Source organism: Letharia lupina (assembly GCF_014066315.1).
Source record: "Letharia lupina isolate WasteWater1 chromosome Unknown contig_14, whole genome shotgun sequence".
Taxonomy (NCBI): domain Eukaryota; kingdom Fungi; phylum Ascomycota; class Lecanoromycetes; order Lecanorales; family Parmeliaceae; genus Letharia; species Letharia lupina.
Genome location: NW_023502983.1, coordinates 86,954 through 108,302, shown reverse-complemented (window position 1 = coordinate 108,302; position 21,349 = coordinate 86,954). Strand labels below are relative to the sequence as shown.

General features: G+C 50.4%; 6 protein-coding genes across 6 annotated transcripts; 3 read left to right on the top strand and 3 right to left on the bottom strand.

Annotated features, from left to right (window-relative positions):
• Positions 1-622: 622 nt before the first annotated feature.
• HO133_002032 (uncharacterized protein) lies at positions 623-1,687 on the top strand (the record flags this gene model as incomplete). Its single annotated transcript, XM_037292960.1, has 2 exons — positions 623-829; positions 887-1,687. 2 exons carry the CDS (start codon positions 623-625, stop codon positions 1,685-1,687), a joined length of 1,008 nt encoding a protein of 335 aa, XP_037150613.1.
• A 1,076-nt stretch (positions 1,688-2,763) lies between these two features.
• HO133_002031 (uncharacterized protein) lies at positions 2,764-3,476 on the top strand (the record flags this gene model as incomplete). The annotated part of the gene is made up of 2 exons (XM_037292959.1): positions 2,764-3,072; positions 3,351-3,476. The coding sequence occupies 2 exons, from the start codon at positions 2,764-2,766 to the stop codon at positions 3,474-3,476; spliced, it is 435 nt and encodes a 144-aa protein (XP_037150612.1).
• Positions 3,477-4,200: 724 nt separating this feature from the next.
• HO133_002030 (uncharacterized protein) lies at positions 4,201-5,676 on the bottom strand (the record flags this gene model as incomplete). Its single annotated transcript, XM_037292958.1, has 1 exon — positions 4,201-5,676. The coding sequence occupies one exon, from the start codon at positions 5,674-5,676 to the stop codon at positions 4,201-4,203; it is 1,476 nt and encodes a 491-aa protein (XP_037150611.1).
• A 2,185-nt stretch (positions 5,677-7,861) lies between these two features.
• Positions 7,862-8,309, top strand: HO133_002029 (uncharacterized protein; the record flags this gene model as incomplete). The annotated part of the gene is made up of 2 exons (XM_037292957.1): positions 7,862-8,242; positions 8,298-8,309. The coding sequence occupies 2 exons, from the start codon at positions 7,862-7,864 to the stop codon at positions 8,307-8,309; spliced, it is 393 nt and encodes a 130-aa protein (XP_037150610.1).
• Positions 8,310-12,382: 4,073 nt separating this feature from the next.
• HO133_002028 (uncharacterized protein) lies at positions 12,383-15,616 on the bottom strand (the record flags this gene model as incomplete). The annotated part of the gene is made up of 4 exons (XM_037292956.1): positions 12,383-13,186; positions 13,237-15,106; positions 15,162-15,274; positions 15,338-15,616. The coding sequence occupies 4 exons, from the start codon at positions 15,614-15,616 to the stop codon at positions 12,383-12,385; spliced, it is 3,066 nt and encodes a 1,021-aa protein (XP_037150609.1).
• A 1,575-nt stretch (positions 15,617-17,191) lies between these two features.
• HO133_002027 (uncharacterized protein) lies at positions 17,192-21,165 on the bottom strand (the record flags this gene model as incomplete). Its single annotated transcript, XM_037292955.1, has 4 exons — positions 17,192-18,764; positions 18,939-20,315; positions 20,523-20,917; positions 21,130-21,165. 4 exons carry the CDS (start codon positions 21,163-21,165, stop codon positions 17,192-17,194), a joined length of 3,381 nt encoding a protein of 1,126 aa, XP_037150608.1.
• Between the last annotated feature and the right edge of the window lie 184 nt (positions 21,166-21,349).

Genomic DNA, 21,349 nt, shown 5'->3' with positions numbered 1-21,349 from the left:
TCAACACGGGGCGGCGCAATCAGAGCACTTGGCGTCATCTTTGTCTTAGAATCTGACCATTAAGGAAAGAGCAGGCAGACTAAGGGAAGAAATAGAAGAAATAAACTTGGATCTAATCGGCTGATGATCGTATCCCTGATCATCCCTGATCATCCCCTGGCTCATCCTTATTTTCCCTGGTCCATCAAACTTGGCATTGGTCTGTCTTTCCTTTTCCTTTCTACCTATTTTCCTTTCCAACCATGGGCTACCATTACCAACCATACGAGTAATGAGACGGTAAGATTACTTGACCTTAACAATCTGTCCGGTGGTACCTAAGTCTAAACAGCTTCGATCGTCTCCACCTACATCAATTAGTCTCCAACAATCTCCTGATGCTGCACTTTTAAATCTATTCATGTCAGCCGCCACGATCACACTACCGTAAAGTATTATGGGGTCGTTCGTTTCAGGAGCATCTGCTCCGCCATGGCCTTCGACATTCCATTCTTTTGTCTCTTCCTTCTCTTTGTTACTCTCCAACCCCACCACCATCGCTATACTACTCACCCTCACTCTCGTACCCCTCGTCCTCTGGATTGACACCATCGGCAAAAATCCTGGCTCTTCTCTCAATACGATGCCGGGGAAAGACCCTTCCGCTGACTTCAAGGGGAACATCAAAGTCAACAACAATCCCCCCACAAAAGAAGATCTGGAGAAAATCGCGGACCTGCCTGTACTAGACAAGGATGGGAAGAAGTGTACGTTCAAGAGCTTGTATGCCGACAATGAGAATGGACCGCGCCGGGTTCTGATAATATTTATACGGCATTTCTTCTGTGGGGTAAGGAACCCAATCAACCCCTTCCTGGCCGTGAAAGACACTGACAAACATCCACAGAATTGCCAAGAGTACCTCCGTACCTTCGCATCCTCCATTACCCCCGAGTCCCTCTCCTCCCTCTCCCCACCCACCCAAATTGTCGTCATCGGCTGCGGCCAACCGCACCTCATACCCATGTACATTCAAGAAACCGGATGCACCTTTCCCATCTACGCCGACCCTACACGGAAATTATATCATCTCCTCCGTATGACGAGCACCCTGACTCTGGGCAAGACGCCCGAATACATGCAGCGCTCTATCCTGTCCATGGCTGTGAGGAGCTTCATTCAAGAGCTGAAGTCGGGCAGAAACATGCTTTCCGGCGGCGATTTCCGACAAGTGGGTGGAGAATTCTTCTTTCAAAACGGGAAGGTGACCTGGTGCCGTCGCATGCGGAGTACGAGAGACCATGCGGAGATCCCCGTTGTAAGACAACAGCTGGGACTGGACGACACGCCAGCGCCACGGAGGAAGAGGTGGAGCGCTGCCGGTATAGGAGATGGTATCACCAGGCGATTGAGTAATCGAAGACCCATGAGTTGGGCTGGAGGGCCGAGAAGTAAGAGCGGGAATAGGCTGGAGAGACCCGCCAGTGGGATGGACTTCCTCAGAGAGGAGGATGGGGAGAAGTTGATAAACGGAAATGGGGTTGCAAGTGGGCATGATGTGGGTGCCAATGGCGCTGCCACGAATCGTGTTGCTACCAACGGCGCTACCACGAACGGTACGGCCAACGGAGCTACTGTCAACGGATCCGGCAATGGTGGTACCACGAACGGCCGCGCAATCTTGGAAAGAATCAACTTCGATACGTAAGGCGTCTGATTGGGTCGTCAATGCTGAAATTTTCCGATACCCTGGTACTTTGCTATAGTTGCACGGCTTTGGTCCATTTGTACAGCACACAATCATGTAAATATTTTGATGAAACCTGAACGCATCGGCTGTGCTTACAGTCCCATGTTGATCGCGTCCTCTCCTTTGCAACAACAGCGCTCCGCATTTGGCCAATACACACGACCCGTTACCGTTCAACCTCCCTCACTCACTCACTTCCATCCCTTGCACCGCCCTACTCCCCCCGCCTGCCCAACTCCCCCCATCCCACCATCGAAAGCACCGGAAGAAGAACATTCGGGCTGCGAAAATAGAAAACTTCATCTCTTCCGCACCTGCAATTCGGATCTTTGAACCGTGTCTTACCACAGAGAAGAAGAAAGAAGAAAAGAAAGAAGAAGAAAAGAAGAAAAGAAGAAAAGAAGAAAAGAAGAAAAGAAAAGAAAAGAAGAAAAGAAAAAAAGAAAAGAAAAGAAAGAAGAAAAGCAGAAGAAGAAAAGAAGAAAAGAAGAAAAAAGAAGAAGAAAAGAAAAGAAGAAAAAAAAAGAAGAAAGAAAAAAGAAGAAGAAAAGAAGAAGAAGAAAAAAAGGGCGGGGGAATCCGGTGGATGGAAGTAATAAAAAACTCGAACGAGGCAAGTCCACACCCAGCGGGCTGCATTCCGAAGGCTTGTCATCGTCATCGTCACCGTCATCGTCATCGTCATCGTCCTCACCACTCCATACCCCCTCTTTACACGTGTCGTTCAAGGATAGAATCGGTCCATATGTTTTTGGGATCAGATACTGTGGTCCCGACTCGAAGTGTGGCGCTTTTTTGTTTTGGGGGAAGGGATGTGGGGATGGGGGGATGGGGATGGGGAGGGGATGGGGGAGGGGGATGGGTAGGGGGATGGGGAATGGGGTAGGGGGGATGGGATGGGGGATGGGTAGGGGGGATGGGGGGGATGGGTTGGGTAGGGGGGATGGGGAGGGGGGATGGGGAGGGGGGATGGGTAGGGGGGATGGGGAGGGGGGATGGGTAGGGGGGATGGGTAGGGGGGATGGGGAGGGGGGATGGGTAGGGTGGGGATGGGGATGGGGATGGGTAGGGGGATGGGGGTGGTGGAGTGGGACTGGGACTGGGACTGGGAGTTGGAGTGGATGGGGGGGTGGGGGACCATAGAGTGGGTTGGAGAAGAAGAAGAAGGAGAAGAAGAAGTAGAAGGAGGAGGAGGAGGAGAAAAAGAAGAAGGAGGAGAAGAAGAAGGAGGAGAAGAAGAAGGAGGAGGAGGAGGAGAAAAAAAAGAAGAAGAAGGAGAAGAAGGAGAAGGAGGAGAAGAAGGAGGAGGAGAAGGAGCGAGTCCGCATACGCCAATGGGCTCGGTCTGGCTTCTGGTCCATACGGTATATGATGGCGTGTTGGGCCGCTGTGAAGGGGATGGGGGTGAGGGTTGGGGATGGGGTGCTTTGAGGGGGGTGAAGGGGGGCGAGTGAGTGGTTTCAGTGGTTACTGTTGTTGGTGGGGGAGGGGGGGAGGAGGGGGCAAGAGGGAGAGAGGATGTTCAGTGCTGGGGGGATGGTTGTAGGCGTGGTTGTGGTAGTGAAGGGGAGGGAGGTGGGATTGTTGTTGTCGTTGTTGACGATGGCGGTGTTGAGTGGAGGAGGAGGAGGAGGAGAAGAGGAAGGAGGAGAAGAGGAAGGAGGAGAAGAGGAAGGAGGAGAAGAGGAAGGAGGAGAAGAGGAAGGAGGAGAAGAGGAAGGAGGAGAAGAGGAAGGAGGCAGTGTGAGAGCGCCGTGCTGGCTTTCTATACCTTTCCATCCCCGGCGGAATGGCCGTTTCGGAATGTCTACACGGAAGTGCAAGATGGGTTCGTTGTTCAGGACGGACGTACGTGAAGCGCTCAGCGGGTCCATCGTCTTCACGTTGGTCCGTCGGATCTAACTCGAGGGTCATCCCTCGTCGCTTCTGTTCTATAAATCTACATACTCCTACCCGAATCGACTTGGGCGAAGAAGGTCTTGGTCTGAATTTTCCGGGTTGGTTGAGATGCTCCTCATCTGGATAAGGTAGATAGACTGTGTGTGTGTGTTGCTCTCAGCGACAGGGGGCTGTCAGGGGGCCCCTTTCCGAGCTAGTTCCTGTGCTGTGATTGTGGTTATGGGTCGGGGTGGCGGGATAGTGAGTTTTCGTATGAGGATTGCATTTACCGCCTTGATGGAGAATGGACTTGCTGCTTCGTGTGGTTGGTCGAGTGCGGGATTGTTCTAGGACTAGAAGCATGTTAGAGTTGACGGGGGTTTTGAGATCCTCTCCCCTCACAATCTCTTGCTCTTTCGATGGCACTGGGGTAGCTGAACCTAGGGAGGCAATGTGCTTTGCAACCCAACGCGGCATCTTGTCTATAGGATGCATTTCAGCCGTGTACGAGTTGTTCTATTTGACGTTCATTGTGGAGGCTTGTACATTTGGAGATCCATGATTAAGACTGTGGAAAAACACACGGACGGCTGTTACGTGGAGACTTTCTCAAACTGCAACCCATCCGTAATGTTTCCGAACTTCGCACCCCACAGATCGGAAAAATACGTGCTCCTCGGCATCCACGGCGCCTTATCTCCCGTCCTCGGCAGCTCCTTTGCTCCCCTCACCACGTATGTCGACGAGAGATTCAGTGCCGGCACAGACTTCATGCCTTCGATATGCTCCCGTCGCGGCACTGCTGAAGTCACCCCTTTGGCCTTCATAGACTTCAGCAGCCTGGTCACCAGCAGTGCCGTCGCGTCAGCGCCGAGCGTCCACGATGCATTCGTGTACCCAATCACGGTCGCCACGTTCGGCACGTCCTGCAGCATCACGCCTTTCCAGAGGAACTTTTCGCCAATGGTAACGGGAACGTTGTCCACGGAGATACGTGCTCCGCCTGCAATTTTCAGCTTCAGCCCCGTCGCTGTGACTATGATGTCGGCGTCAAGCGTCTGGCCTGAGGCTAGCCGAACGCCTGTTTCCGTCACGGTGGTGATGGTGTCGGTGACGACGGAGGCGTTGCCGGCGCGCATGGCGCGGAAGAAGTCGCCGTCGGGGCAGAGACACAGGCGCTGCTCCCACGGGTTGTAGCGCGGTGAGAAATGAGGGTCGTGTGGTATGTTGTCCGGTAGCTCTTTCAGGGTGGCCCGTTTGATCAGGTTCCGGGCCGCGAGTGGGTAGAATGTGCAAAATTTTATGAAGAGGAAGCCTAGGATTAAGAATTTTAGCCGTGTGATGCGGTAAGCTATCCAGTCTGGGAGGAGCTTTTGGGCCCAGTGCCCGAAGGGATCGATCGCTGGCAGCGCGAGGATATAGCTAGGGCTCCGTTGCAGCATAATGACATGGGAAGCTGTTTCTGCGAGCGAGGGGATCAGAGTTATGGCCGTTGAGCCACTGCCGACGACGATGATTTTCTTGTCCTTGTAGTCGAGATCTTCGGGCCAGAACTGGGGATGGACGACAGTCCCGGTGAATGCCTCGATACCGGGTATATGGCTGCTCAAAGCTTCGTCATAGTCGTAGTATCCGGTACCAAGGATGATGAAGCGTGCGTAAAAGTGTGTTTTTCGACCCTCTTCATCGACAAGTAAAGCCCAGGTTTGTTGGTCCGAGGACCAGTTGGCCGAGACCAGCTTGCGGTGGAATTTCACTTTCTGATCGATACCGTACAATGCAGCGGACTCGCGGATGTACTTGCGAATGGAATCGCCGTCCGCGATGACTTTTTGCTCTGCCCATGGCCGCCACGCAAAGCCGAAGGTGTAGAGGTCGGAGTCGGAGCGGAAGCCTGGATACCGGAAGAGATCCCATGTGCCTCCTATGCCGCCGCGCGCTTCGAGAATGGTGTAGCTGGCTGATGGTAGCTCGGTCTGGATTCGATAGGCGGCATTGATGCCAGAGATACCGGCGCCGACTATGATGATGTCGAAGAGGTCGTTGCACGCTTTATCCGTGGAGCCCATGGTTACCTCTTCTTCTGATCCAGTGGACCTATCCTTTGATGTGCGCTGTATATATATACTCAATGCTTGTGATGACTGTTCATTGTTGCTGAAGTGCTTCTGTGGGCTATTTGAGAGGTTTATAGGTTATCAACATTTACTTGTATGTTGTTGTATAACTCTCTAGATCGCGCTCATTGCGACCTTTGTTATTGAAGTTCTATTGAACTTTGAATCTTAGAAGCTGACGGCTAAAACATGGAGCGAGCATTAATTTGCATATACCAAGCGAATACTGATCATTATCATCATTTGGGATATATAGGAAACGCAGAGATATCGGTTGCCACCTTGGGCTGGTCAAGGCTTGGCGCCAAACTGTACCTCGGTCCAACAAATCCACTTAGCCAGCGCACACGTACCCACTAGCCCTTGAGTCCTTGACAAAGCACCAGAAGGGCCCTGAGCTGTTATGTATGGGGGCGATGCCCCAGTTACAGTATATGAGCTCAGTTGTAGTGAATCTTCTTTCTCCTCTTCTGCTTGAAGGCAGGCGTAATCAAGCAGGCTTCAGCCTTTTCATGCAGACGTTGCACAGTCGGTATGCATGCGTCATTAATTTTAATACCTCTTATTGTCCATCATTCCAGTAGCCTCCATCCTTCTTGTTAGGGAAACAGGTCTAACGGTTACAAATGGATCCCGTTACAGGCATCGCGTTGCGCAGGCTCTTTTCTGTTCGACGTCTTTGACAAATCGAAATATATGCTGGGGCACGGCCTTTCTGTTAGTGGAAAGCTTGTTAATATCGTGGGAAGACTAAGGTACTCACCCTTTCTATATAATTTATCACTAAATCAATCTTAACGAGTACTGGTTTTTGACTATCTGATTCTCAGGGAGACCCCCTAAAACCCTCGGACACTTCGGGAGCTCTTTAAGGGCTCCCCGAGAGCTTGTATCGGAGGAGCTGTTAAAGCAAGCTCGAAATTTGATTATTTTAGTGGTATTTGATTAATTTCGAGCTTGCTTTGACAGCCCCTCCGATATAAGCTCTCGGGGAGCCCTTAAAGAGCTCCGAAGGGCTTAAATCAAGGAATTTTAAGGTGTCTAACCCTGAGAATTGAGAGAGACGTTATGATATACTAGTTTTTAGTATATCTTTACGAATACTTTATCAAATTTCGTCTACGCTATATTATTTAAAAGCGTATAACTAACTCTATAACTTTATAAACTTATTCTATTATTATATTTTTGATTAAGAAAAGGAATCAAAAAAGGTAGATTTGAGGATTTTGAAGTTCTTTTCTAGCTTCCTCTTTTGGACGTACCCGCGTGTACCCGCGTTTAGATCGAAAATGAAGAAATAAGGTGTATTTTAGACTAGATATCGTGAAATCCGATGATCTGATTGGTTACTAGCATCTTAACGTAGAAGCCATTTGAGATTTCAAGTCTTGAGCATTGAGAAAGCAAGCTTTCCGATCAGGCGTATGGATTGTACTCGACCGCGAGAAGCCTCGCCAATGTCTCTGCACAACTAGGGGCAAAGTCACTGATCGAAGAGCGCATGCTCATACAGTAGGGTCATAGCGTAGGGATTAGGCATGTCGCAAAGCCGACAGAGGGTAAGGCAAGGGAACTCGACGACCGTCTCGGAGAAAACAATGCGCTGTATAAGACCGTAATGCAGGCTCTCGCTGCATCGAAGAAACCCTGACCGATGTTGATAGCCTCACAGCTAAACATGGTCTGCAACTACCTATTCGAAGAAAGAAGTGCCCCAGATGAGAATCACGTCGACAATTGAGCCCATGCAGCCCCTACTTCCACACCGCTCACGACATGGATCGGTCCCTAGCGGTGATCGTCCAGGACTATCGGAAACTCCGAAAACAACGCACGATCGAAGCCGCCGTATCTAGGTCTCGATCTCAATACGCAAGAACTTTCAATGGGCCATCAAGGATAAAAGTGGCTTTGACATGCTCTTAGATCGCCTTCGCTATCATAACGACAGTCTATACTGTTTGCTGCCACAGGAGAGTAGTAGTATTATCACAAGAGACGTATCGGCCAACTTGATTGACGCGCAACATCCAAGAGGCTCTTGCAATATACAGCTGTCGCATTGCCATCGGCACAAAATACCATCCAGGACAGTTTCGCCACTTCCCATTACACGACGATAGCCTCAGCTGCCATGACTTCCTTGCAGATTGCGGATGTTGATCATTCGCCACTAGTCAACGTCTGGATCAACGAGACGTCTATCGGCTACAACGATGAAGGCTCCAATCTTGGTTCTCTCTCCAAGCAAGGATATGCGCCGACGCGAGTCTTTGTAGAGAAAAAGATGTCGATGTGCTTCGCCAATAATGATGTAGATGATCTTAGACTCAAAGCGACCCTTGAACGAGCCAGCGAACTGGCCTTGTTGTTGAAAGGGCCACGACGTTTTGGGTTCGCTACTATGCCATGCTTGGGTGTTACTACTGATCTGAATGACAAAAGTATTGGACCAGCTGGCGAAATGAAGCTGGTCTCTGAGCTTGCGGCAGCTGCGGACCCCGTTGCGCACTCCGTGAGTTTGCACGATCTCCTGTTCTTGGAGGAATGTCGCTCCTAGGAACCGCCAGAAATTGGTGTGAGATTTCGACTCGTGACTTCCTTAGCAAACGCTTTATATGGAATGCACTTTACTGGATGGCTCCACCGGCGTGAGCTGTCAGGCTGATGACTCTGTAGCCTGTGATCAAGAGACAGAGTCTCGGCCGAGACTTCTGCCCCACCATCAGAGTTTTGTATGTACTCGGCTCCAACCCCGGGTTCCTCACTGCCTGTGTTGGAGACAACACTCACACTTCTGCTCACCAGAATATTGGCTGTTTCATCGGCCGTCGGCTTCTGGGACTCTAAGTCCATCTCTTTGCCCACCACGTAGTGATTCTTATAAGCAGACCTCGTGACTATTTTGGGGCGTGACGGACCCTGAATTGACTCCACCGTTCCTGAAGATAAGAAGTATCGAATAAGAAGCAAACGCAGGAACATGGTGGGCGCTCCCCAAACTTGAGTAATTCCTGAGTCTCTGAACAGCACCGAAAACACCCGAACTCAACTGCAAAGCTAGTGTCTCCCAATACGTAACGTTTCGACTGTTCCAACAGCTTCCCGAGTGCCGCTTTCTGGCCCTTTCTTGCAGTCCGAGAGTGTTGTAGCGGGTATCGGTAATGACGGACTCGAGCAAGAGAAGCCGCTTACCGATGCTGCGAGAATCCAACCAGTCATCCCACCAGAGCCCCCTTGGTGGTTCAATCCTCGAGATCATCCGCAAGACAGTCACCAAAATTGACACGGCAACGAAGAACAAGCACCCAGCCTCAATCATGTCGCTGCGGTGGTGATGGGCCACTTTGTCGCGTTCAGAATCTTGCTCGTACTTCGCGAGAAGTGTCGTGGTAGATGAATGGGAGGGATATCTCCGATAGGTATATTAGGAATTCTGCCGAGATGGCGGTGGTGGGGGTCGCTCACTGTACAACAGTACCCATCGCAGGTAAGCATTGCCCCTTTGAGGATTCGAGCATGTTTTATTAGGCACTCTGGCGGTCGGTTTCAGCAAAGGTAAGCATTGAAAAGCGGGGCGCCACGGCGGTCGTCTTCACAGAGTCGACATTTCAAGCCTCGGCAGTAGCTACTCACGCTCGCTGCTGACGAAGACGGTGTGACGGGAAGGACTCACCGCGTATTCTTACCCTCCCATCCCATTTCGTGCTAAGTATTCAATCCCCAGTGAACCCTCAGGCTTGGAAAAACTCGCACTGGTGGTGGGTTAGACGCTCATCGTAAACGCGAAGTAATGTGCATGATGATCATTCTGTGCAACACTTTTCGGAGCAGCAGGCTGGTTTTACTCCGGTAAGCGAGTTGGCCTGTCGAAAGAGGGTATAGACTCTCACATAAGACACATGTATCATGTGCCAATTGGATGTTTGAGATTCATTCTGGATCGTATCTCCGTACGACAGTAGGATTTCATAACGCGATGCTTTTCTTTTCTATTTAATTGGATTCTGTACAGCAAAAAAACATTTGACCGCCGCCACACCAACCAATCACTGGTAGGTTTTGCCTATTCCAGCGCTGTTGGTGGTCAGAGTGATCCGCGCATCTCACCTCAGCACACGGTATGGCGTAATGTCGGGGCCAATAACTTTGGACTGAACGTCGTGCTTTATAGTTGTATGGGGACTGTCAATTTGAAACACACAGTCAAGTCTAATGGTGCGTCCTGCGGATCAAGTGCTAGACTGGAAGTAGGATCATACGGTGAATTATTCTCTGCAGCCTGTGCAGCAGCAGCTCGACCGCGCTCACCTTGCCGGACATGTGAGCGGTGCGGTGTACCTTCTTTTGTCTTTGGGTGGATATGTCGAGTAGGCTGTCGTCGTAAAGCTATGGCGGTCTTGTGTCAACATCGCGTCTATGACTTGGGCAAGGAGAGCGAAGACTGGTGGTACGTACCGCACTCCAAGGGATTCCCTCCAGTCTTGCCGTGTTTTCAGAGCCATTGACTCGCCGAAGCGCAGGCTACGAAGCTGCATGCTCCATTTTGGAATAACTCTCGACTGCGGGCCTGGCTTTTTAAAGACTTCGTCACGAGGCAGAGCGGCAGAATGAAATGGAGTTGACTCCCTTTCAGGTGCCCTAACCCTTTGTACATTATGTTTCAGATTACGATTTTCCTTTGAGAGTGTACAGTTATTCACTGTCATTTAGATGGCTTGATTGTTAATGGTCAGAGTGCAATCTGGTGAAATGTTTCGACTTTCGCAAGTGCTACTACTGATGTTGGAGTTCAAGGGTTTGAGCAAAGTGCTTGTAGAACTACTGTCTAAGTTGAAGGAGACTGCATCGATACCAGTCATAATCCCCTGTCTTGCTTGCAAAGTATTGTCCTTTTCGAGGACCCACACTATCTGCGTGGTTCCTCGATCACATCAAGTCTGAGGGGTGAAGATGGACGAATTTCCAGCGGATGGCCCCTAGCGATGATCCTGTCTGTCAGATCGGAGATACACAACGCCCTTGTCATAGGAAAATTGGCGGGTTACCATATGGATCAAGTTACGTGTTTGGATTCTCCACTCATCGTTGAGAAGCTTAATCCACGTATCCTGGACCCTTCAGCTTTTACGTCAAATCGGGCAAGAGGGACAAGCATCCCGAACCTGATACTGTCCATGAGCATAGTTGACCTATACTGTCAAAGACTCAGTGGCGTGTCTTTCTGGACTCATACAGAGTGGCGTTGCTCGGACGCAAGTGAGAGGAAAGGAAGGAGAAAAAGGAATCAAAGCAGACAGAAGGCCCGAGAATGCATATTTGAAAAGATACAACGCAACAACCCTTACCTCTCCATAATACTTGCCCCTCCCGAAATACGTCGCAGTGAAATACGACACGCTCCTAGCCTCACCGGCGCTTGATATCTCAACAACCTGCGTCCCATGAGCGTGCTGCGCATCCACGGGCGCGAAAAATCGCTCCAGACCCTCTCTTTGACGGCGCCCAGGGGCGTCAGTAGGTCGAGCGGGCTGGAATAATTGGCGGTCACATTTTCTGTAAACACGGAAGAGAGCGCGTCGAGATTTTTACCGTCGATGGCTAAGGGGTAGAGGGAGAGCGTGTTGTTGAGGATTTGGGCAACGGCGTCGGCGGATTGGGTACCCGTGGCTTGGGTGTAGTCTGCTGGGACGTCGTGAAGGGGGATGGGGCTCGGAAGGTTCGGTGGGAGGGTCGGGTTAGACAGGCAGGTTCTGTGGGGTGAGTGGGATTTGGCGGCGACGACGAAGACGGATACGAGCGCGATGGCTGCGGACTCGATTTCAGATGCGGGAAGTGTTGGGTATGGTATCTGTCGGAAATGTATGCAGGATTGATTGATTGGATAGCTACGGAGGGTCGTGTGCTACTTATACCATGTGAAGCCTAGACTGGTTTGCCACTATGAGGTGTAGCTACGACACACAGTGCTGCAGCAACTCTCAACATTATCTCTTTCTGTAGTTTTGATTGTGGTCTGGGAATGCAATGACAATGGCGTAGCTGAGGGCAGACGCGGGGTCAGATAGAGGTTCGGCACTTGGCGGAGGTGGGGTAGAGTGAAGTCGTGTACATGAGTCTCCTGCACATGTACGAGTTCTTACCTCTTGCGTACTGACGCAAGCGGATTGTCGAGAGGCCCCCCGCCCCCCCTCCAAGGCAGAAAGATATGCCATGGGATATTTGGCTAGGATCCGCATGTTTTGGCAAGTCTGCAATCTGTTCGTGTTTGCAGGACTTTCTACGTTCGAAAGAAGCCGTTCTATCACGTCTTCCCGTGAGGGTCCATTCGAGTTAGCCCCGGGGAAAAGGGATGTGTACTCGATTGCCAGAATCGAATTCATGTATACGTGAACGGGGAATGCTATATCGAGTCTAGACGGGCTCATCGCCGTCCATACTTTCGTGGCCAATGCCAAACACAACAAGGAAAGTCTTTCTGTCACGCCATCCGCGAACGCACGCCTGCATTATCACGCTTGAAACACGCATCCCTCCCCACAGGTTCAGCAAAGATGGCTAGTACAATTTCGGTATCTGGGGATGTCGCGATGCAGACTTCGTAATGCCGATAAAGGTCGAGCGGTTCACAATTTTGCTGCTGTACCCCAATCCGTCAACCCTCGGTTATCATTTGCTGACTCTGGATGGAGCCCCTGGAACGGATACTCCGAGACGGTATGCGACCCAACAGGCGTGCCACAAAGGAAGGGTTCCGCTGCGGACTGCTTGGACTCTTGCTCAACGAATCGCCAGCGTTGGAGCTTGGCGGAGTCATCAAGAGTGGCGGTAGTCCATCAAGCACCTCCTTTTGATCCCTGACTTGCTTCTCCAACCACGCCAACTTATTGTCTTGCTCTGCATGGTCAGCAGCATCCTGCCGCGCATGAATCGCAGCGCCCTGGTCCATGAGCTGTTGCTTGAGTTGGAAGAAACGCCTGTTGCGTTCGAGCTTCATTTCCGCCTCGACTTTGGCCATCTTTTGCTCAAGAAGTACCTTTTCAATCGACAGATAGCGAGGGTCCGACAGCTCTACGTAGCTGATCCCGTCCGGAACTGAGTAGTCTGCTTCATCGTTTGCGACGTCGTTAATAGAAGCTTCCTCGTCGCTCCTAGATTGCAGGACCATCGGGCTTCCAAGCGTGGGCACCTCCGGTGCATGCGGTGGTGTCAATGTTTTCGGACCAGTCTTTTCTCTTCTACCGCCCACCATCGCTTTACCGCCAGAGTCGTCTAGATCTGCGTCAAGTACGTCCTGCAGTTCCATGTTGATCTCCAAACCAGGTCGTACGAACAATTCCCAAATCGAGGGGAGGATTATTTCGCCCGTAACGTGGGATATGTTGTAGTAGCCCTTCTCGACCATTGACCTGTGTTTAAGTTCATGCCCAAAAGCTTCCTGGATCAGATTATGGAGCCCCTTTGGACGAATTAGCGCAAGACAATCGAGTAAGAATTTAGATCACCCACCTCCCAGGTCTGGCACATGTCGACGGGGAAGATGAACTTCCGGCCAAACCAATCCCTCATTATGACCGGCTGTTGTCTCGAGGGTTCTGCCTTCCACGGCGTAATGTGCACTTGCTGCCTCTGCACCGAGTCCACTGCTTCCGTATAATTATTTTCGCGCTGCATGGCATCTTCTGACGTGTCCTCTGTTGCGATAGATACGACGGCTGCGGTTGATGGTGGGACTGCTGCTGCCGCTGCCGCTGCCGCTGCCCTCTCGTCTTGTTCTGCCTTTTCGTCTAGAATCAGCTTCTTCAAACGAGCGAGCTCCTCACTATCCGTTTGCTTATCTTCGGGGGGAGGAGATGGAGTGGTTACTGGCAGCGGGGGAGGAAGTGGAGTGAATACTGGCGGGGAAGGAAGTGGGGGGAATACTGGCGGCGCATACCACTGTTGCGGTGTATACGTTGGGTACGATTGATGCGGGTAGGGCACATGATATGGCTGGGTTGGAACATTCTCATCTCTTGCTGGTCTGTGGGGATAAAAATAGGAATCGTTGGTAGAATTCCAGCGTCCAGAATTCCAAAAACTCTCCTCTCCGGAAATGACGCCGGGATCGACAGTAGTCCAATTGAGCAAGAGTGTTTTGGCCGTCTCTTCCGCTCGAGTCCTGAGATGGTTCGCGTCTCCAGGCCGAGGTCTTACGATCAATGCTGTGACACTCGATTCGTGAGGTACAACGCTCAGGAACCATTGCGCGGTTGGCGTTACTATCTCCGTTTCAGGCGGTGACCATTGGCTCTTGCCGAATTTTGTGTCTAATCCCTTCGTACTTGCTGTAATTTGGGGTCCGCTGGGCTCCATAGCAAGGTCTTCCATAGGAGAATGTACAGTGTCATCCGCGAGTGGGATCTCGGGCGCAATAAAATAGTGCACAGAAGCAGGGGACTGAGATTGTGGGTCTGAATGGATCCCTGAATGGCTTGGCTGGCTGATAGAAGCGCTATCAGCGTGAACCAAGTCTGGACTTTCATTGACCGATATCAGTCTGCTACCACCTGAACCAGCTTCTGAGACCTTGTAGTCTTGGACAATATGTTCGGAGTGTGATGACGATCTCGCCGGTACACTTAGGTCAGGCGACACATCACGTGATCTACGATTATTGTCCTCCACCCCCTTCTGGATATTCTTTCTTTCCTCCATCTTTTCCTTTGCTTCCTTGTCTTCATTAGATGCGACACCCCAGGCGCTCCATGAGCCATCTGCCGCTGCTACCGTGTTTTCCGGTGCGTTGTCAATGACAGTCGGATTTGGATTCTTGGAAACATCGTTGAGCCAAGCGTTTTTCTTGTGCTCCTTTTCTGTGGTGGTGGTGGTAGTAAAGGTCACCCAACCATCTTCGCCTCGTGCCTTGATTTCTTCGGCTTCTTCTACCTCATTTCCTTCTTCACGTGGGCCCCAAATCCCAAACCCAGAGTCCAAACCGGTAGTAGTGGTCTTTTTCTTGTTTTCTTTGTTGCTGTATGTCGTGTCTGTTGCTGAATCCTTCGCAGCCTTCGAAAAGGAGTCCATATGGGTGCTGGTGTTCGCACTACCGCCTCCTGCCCAGCCTCCGACTGAACTGAACCCACCAATGTTGGTCCTTTCCGTGGGACGAGCCTTACGCTCCGTCTTTGGTGCACCGTCATCCAGAGCTACGTCGCTATCAGTCCCCTCACTATCCCGCTTATTCTCGATTATGTTCCGCAAGTTTTGTCGTCTGTCGCGATCCTCTTCAATCTGTTTAAGACTCAAGATACTTCGCCGATTTTCTAGCACAACTCCCACGAGCATCCTACTCTCCTTTCGAATGTCCGCTTGTGTGAAGACTGTTCCGGCGTTGGGTCTGTGCTGTGTTAGGTAATATGACTCGCGCACTACTGGGTTTGCAGATGACTTACATGAAAAACTTCGCTGCTTCAGTAGCCCGTGCCAATTGGACGACATGCAACAATACGTTCAATGTTGATTTCATAGATTCTAGTCCGGCCTGCAATGGTCTAACGCGATGTCGCTGGAAATACCAGCGTACTTTGCTTTGGAACCTCGTAGAAGACCTCGTATCTTGACAACTTACAGATATGAACTTCGAAATGCTTTGGAAGACATCTTCGCAAGTATCTAGGATCTCGTGAACCACTTCGACCATGCGTGGTTGGTAGACTCGTGAGTCTCGTCGGAGAACGCCCTCTAGCTGATGGAGAACGGTAGCTAAAAGTGATATATCGTTTGCGATACTCGACATCTCTCTCTCTGCTTCGTAGAATGTGGAGATAAGATCGTAGATTGTTTGAGATAATTGGAGACCCGTGGCGGCGACGCCTGCCACCGAGGTAGCCACCGATAGAGGATCCATATCGAAGCGATCGATGGCGCATCGGCAGCCGTCGCAACGGAGACTGCTAACAATTATGACTCTTAAGTAAGAAGAGTCAGGAAGTTGAAAGACTCGGGAGGAGGATGTTGTTGCTTAGCTGGAGCACAGGCCCTCGGTTGCGCCTGCAGTGATCGACGGACTTGCATGAGGCTGCCCCTCACGTACGTCAAAGGTGAAAATCCACGCGGGATCCATTATCAGCGCCTTACATGAGTGAGGCAAAGAGTAGGCTTGGACCAATGAATCCCAAAGTCCCGGCGGGGTCTCCGATTGAGCGATAAGCGTCTACTTCTTCGAACCGTCTGCCCAAAGCGTCGCGAATTCGCACTGTTCCGTTTGCATTATATATAAAAAATGAGGTTAAAAGGAAGTACTTCGGCTTCGTGACCCTTGTTTCTGGAAGGCTTGGACTTTGGTGACCAATCAGCGCGCCTCAACATGGTCACAGAGCACGTTCACATCTGTTCCGATATGAACCCTGCGCAAAAGCCAGTCCTCTTCATCTTAGAAAGAGAGTGAGCCTTCTAAAATACCGGCGACAGTGAGCCGAACTGCTCGCGCACAAGTCGGACAAAGAGCATCATGACAGGAAGGCAGGCGCAGATAATGCCGATGTCCGGCTCAAAACTAGACAAGAGCAGCGCTCTATGACTGTTCATGATCGCTCTTAGCTGAATATTTCACGGGGATGGCGGTGGCAGTAACTACGCTGGAGACTCCGAATGTCAGCTGCTTTCCAGAGAATCTCAGCATGGTGAGGTCTCACAAAAGACCGAGGGGGAAACTTGCCGTTACTGCCATCTTCTTCTTGACCCGTAGCTGCAAGTTCCATATCACCGGCAGGTGGAAGCAGCAAAATCACGACTGTAGCAAAGGGGGCACAATAGCTTTCAGAGCTGCTGAATAGGCTGCCAGTCTGAAGGCACAAAGTTTGATGTTTGAGAAGCATTGACTCAGGGGATCCATGACTGGATATCAAGTCATGGGTTGCTTGACCTTATTATTCCAGGCGCATCATCATTCAGCAGCGCTATGAAGCAACGTTCGTAGTTCGAATTCAAGGATAACCTTTCGAAGTTGAAGTATTTCGGTTTCGCTTTGGCTTCGGAAAAAGAACGCTAGGCCGGAAATGGCTAACTCTCGGTCTTGTCGCGCCCAGACTTGACGCCAAGACATCTGCAAATTCAATGTCCCCAAAATTGGTCTCATATTCTCACCGTTCATCTGTTTGGGTCCCTAATGGAGTTCTCATTACATCAAAGGGTGGGTACTGTGGGCTACGTGTAAAAGATTGACGGTCAAAATTTGATCGTAGCCTCCCGCAGATGTCCTACATAGAACAAAGCTATACCTGTAGCTCTCCAACAAAACAAAAATAAGATGCAGGAACACTCGCCAGCAAAGTCTATGCCACCTTCTTAGATCCTCCTTTTTCTCCTGCTACACGAAGCGCGCTAGTAATCTTTCCACAAGACTACTCATGCCCCGGGCCAGTCCTGACTTTCTGCAACGGCACATTGGAGTTGCGATCGAAAAGCAAAGAGCAGATACATCTCATCGAAGCTCAAAGACCTTGTTGGCGATCATTCCATTATCACTCCGAGATGTGGCCAAAGCGAAAGCCTCACCGTCCATGAGACCATGGACATAGCACTCTCCAATGAAAGTAAAGTATTCCTCATCAGTCACCGGGTCCACCATCCTTCGTAGCGCGACAGGTACACTGCAGCCATAGAGAATGCATATGAGGTCTCGCTTCTTCGACATCTCTGGAGCCAAGCCGAGAGTGTTGCGTTCCGTAATGATGAGCCTTCTCATCCAAATTACCTCCTGAACTCTTTGAAGAAAGTTCGCGACGCTGGTGCTCCTGACGTCGCGTATCAGTGTATTGGTGTGTACGTGTCCGCCTTTGACGCTTTGTTCCAAAGCGGCTCTGCAGGCACGTGGATATAACATTGGAGGGTTCACCCCATTCCGCCCTCTGTCTGCAACCAATGTGCGCCAGAACTCATCCGGTGGCAGCGCGGACATATCGGTCCAGCCTCCAGCAGACAGCCATTCACGGAAGATGATGCCGTCAGCCGCGTAAGGCTTCTTCTCCTTGATGGAGTCGATGACGAACCCCTCCACATACATGCTGCGAACTTTTTGACCTTCCCCAAATTTCCATTTGTCAGTGACTTTGAATGACTTTGAAGCGTTGTAGTTCCGCTTGCCCAAGTCGGGTAGTCCGACCAACGTGTCAGCATTTGCTCTGCTATAGATTCCGTCAGGGCGCATTCCCCAGGCCGCTTTTGAGGTCGTGAGGAGCCATGACGGGCGCTCGGTCTCTGAAATGCCCTCTTCAGGCACCCACGGCCTACATATGATATCTAGGAACCCGTCGGTTTTGATTGTGAGCCGGAGGAATTCCTTGCATACCTCGATAAACGGCTTGTTATAGTCAACCATGAATCGAGTTCCTTCCGCGGCCTGCGTGAATCTGGGGGTTGCGAGCTTGACAAGCCTTTCCGTGTCGCTCTTCGCTGCAGATGTGGGCACGTCCCTCGCCAGATTCAGGACGCTGTAGATGGTATCGTGAGGTCGCGAAGTTTGGAAGTCGGAAAAAGTTGAGATCAAGGTCTCTAGTGAAAACAGTCGTTCGAGGACTTGTCCATCCTTGGACTTGCGGAACAGGTTACTGGAGGCCTTCGCAAGGCGAATCGCTCCCACGACGCTTTTTGATATCTCGTGACTTTCCGATTCGATGGCCTCGAAGAAAGAAACGGCGCAAGCGAAGTCGGACCAGTCAACGTGAGCGTCACCGCAATAGAGTGTGGCACGGACTGCTAGTGCGATCTCCTGAACGACCCAGCGACGCCTAAACCACGTCCTTTTCATTAGTGATGACAAAGCGATCCATTCTTGCGCATTTCTCTGGTCTGCCACCAAGCGGTCAACATCATCTAGGTTGACGATCCGGCTGATGAAGTTCAGAGCCAGGCTACTGTCCATACTTGCTTCTCCAAGCCAAACACATACTTGTGTTGCTCCACCATATATATCTGCGATAAGAGGGACTTGGGCGTTTTTTTCGTCATTATCACTTTGATTGATGCAGAGGGCGTCGATCCAAAGCTTTCTTGGCCTTTATTTATTTATTTGAAAATTAGTGGTTTTCTTTCAACGCAACAATACGCGAAGGGAAACGGCAGTGAGGGGGGGGAGATGGGGCGAGGGAGGATGGGGATTGTGGGGTGATCGAGAGCTTTTCGCTCCTGCAGCGTGTCTTGCAGATGACACTGCTCCAAGATGTACGTACCTGTCAGGGAGCCGCAGCTGATTTAGCGCTGCATGCAGATTTGGCCTGACATTGAAAGTAGTAGGAACACCCTTTGTAACAATCTTGATCTTGAAGCTGGCGTTCCCACTGCCCCAGTGATAAGATAAGGCTTCATATGATTGGATTTTTTCAAAAGAACTCGTTCCTTTTTCAAGAGAACAGGTCATCAGGGTACCTTCTATCGGTTCATTGGAGGAGCCTTGACGTAATGTGAAAATCCGAAAATCGCAGTATCCCGTCAACGGGCAGCTGTTGTAGAGATTCCTGTCAGATGCTGAAAGAGCATAAGTTGCCCATCTGCTGATACCCAAATCTCCAAGAACAACTCCCGCAAGCGTAGGTTGAGGGGGCACGATAATCGAACGATCGATGGATTGAGAGTACAAAGTCGGCTCTAGGAGTCCAGATGGCGCGTTGGAGAGGTGGTTAATTCTTGCATGATCCATGCCCAATAAACTTAGGCTGTCATGCATGGATTGGTAACCCTCATCAGAAACTATGCTCGATGAATCATCAGTCATAGCGTTCCCTTTGACAACGAAGATCTCTTCATGTTGCTCGGATTGCTTCGCTCCACAGGCCAATAGATTTCCGGATTTGATGAAGTCAACAAAACGATAGGCTGATGTATCTGGAAGGTGATTCCACACGCTTATCGGCACTGATACAAGTACTAGTGTGGAATGAGCCGAAAAAGCTGTCTCCATAGTGACCTCAAGGCGGCGAACGTCATCAGGAGCATCCGTTGAGAGCCAGTTCTTCCATAGTTCGACCTCCGGAACACTAGCCTCGGCTGCTAATGATACAGCAATTAATACACGAGGGCCTTCGGAAGGAGACGATAGTCCGGAAGCGCCCGTTTCTGACGACGGCACGAGGGAGGTTGAAGCAGACGTCAAAGGCCCTGAATCATTCGATCCTGATTCTGTCGAGGATTGTACGGATAATTGGAAATCGTTCACTGCCAGCTCAGATCTTACAGGCGCTAGAACAATACTAGATCTTGCGCAGTCTGATAAAGCAGCATATTGCGGCGTTTTGTCTATTCGCTTGCGATCATTGATTAGTCGCTCATAGAGCTGATTGACCGTAAAAGGCTGCCCATTGAAAGACTTTATCTTCCGTAGGAGATTTCTCGTGAATGATCTATCGGTAACGGCTGCGGTAGTCGTCTCTCGGCCACAAGCGGCGAGTAGCTCGTTGGTACCATTGATTGAAGCACGAGCTGCACTTCCAGCAAAACAGCAGTCCAGCAGGATTAGCACGTCGCATAAGGCCCTTTGAAGCATGGGCTGTAAAGTACTCCAGGAGAGAGTCGGACTCTTCGGTTTGCCAAGTGTCTTGCGATTGAGATATCTAAACTTGGTCAGCAGCCACTCTGCTCTGTTCGCCTCCCTTTACGTCGGGCAGTGGTAGAGTCGATCCAAATCTCAACAGCAAAGATGACTTCAAACGGCACGAACAATGATTTGACCTCATCCATTTCCGATATAAATGGCAACATCATCATCACAACAGACCAAAGCTGATTCGATGATGCAGCGTAACGAAATAGAGACATACGCTTGCCAGATACTACGACTGCTGGGATCATGGCGACCGTGACCTCCATAGTAGACAATCAAGAGCCGGTTCTCGCCCCCAAATTGTACCTTTACTTCTGAAAGCTTTCGCTCGAGAGCGTCTTCTGAATGTTGACTAGGTATTTTCCATATCTCTGATGAGTAGTTGAAGTGGTCTCGGAACAAAGCATCCATATCGACTAACTCGATATCCGTTCCAAGATCGTCCTCAGCCCAGTTCATGAGAAGAGCGTGGACTCCTTCATATTTAGCAGGATGCTGGGGAAAGACTGATTGACAGGCTCTGGAGAGATCTTGGGTAAATGTGTCCCATGATGAGAGGTGAGAGAAGTCAAAAGCCTTCGGGTGTGTATAATCTTGAAACACGTCGATGCCCTTTTGCAAATCAGTATGTGAAATTTATTGCTGAGCTTCTAAGGCAGAAGTGAGTATGTGCAACTCGATTGAAAGCAGCACAAAGGAGGAGAAATTAGACAGGATCCGACCCATCATTTACACCCTTTCACAGACAAGCAAAATTCTTCTGTCGCCCGTAGGAAGTGTGATACGAGAGAAATCAGTGCCGCAATAAGCATGGGGTGTCTTACAACGCCTTCGAATACATCTTCCTCGTCTTGTTCCATTGACGGTGGTGAGGGTGCTCTAAGATAAGCGTCAAGAGGATTCATACAGGAACGTCGGCTCTAGGAAGCAATGACGACCTTGTTCCGGTTAAAAGACCTGATGTAGGAATTCTCTCAGTTTTTCAAATTGATTCCAACGTGATCCTTTTATTCCCTAATTCTTACTCGTAGCCTTGCCATATAT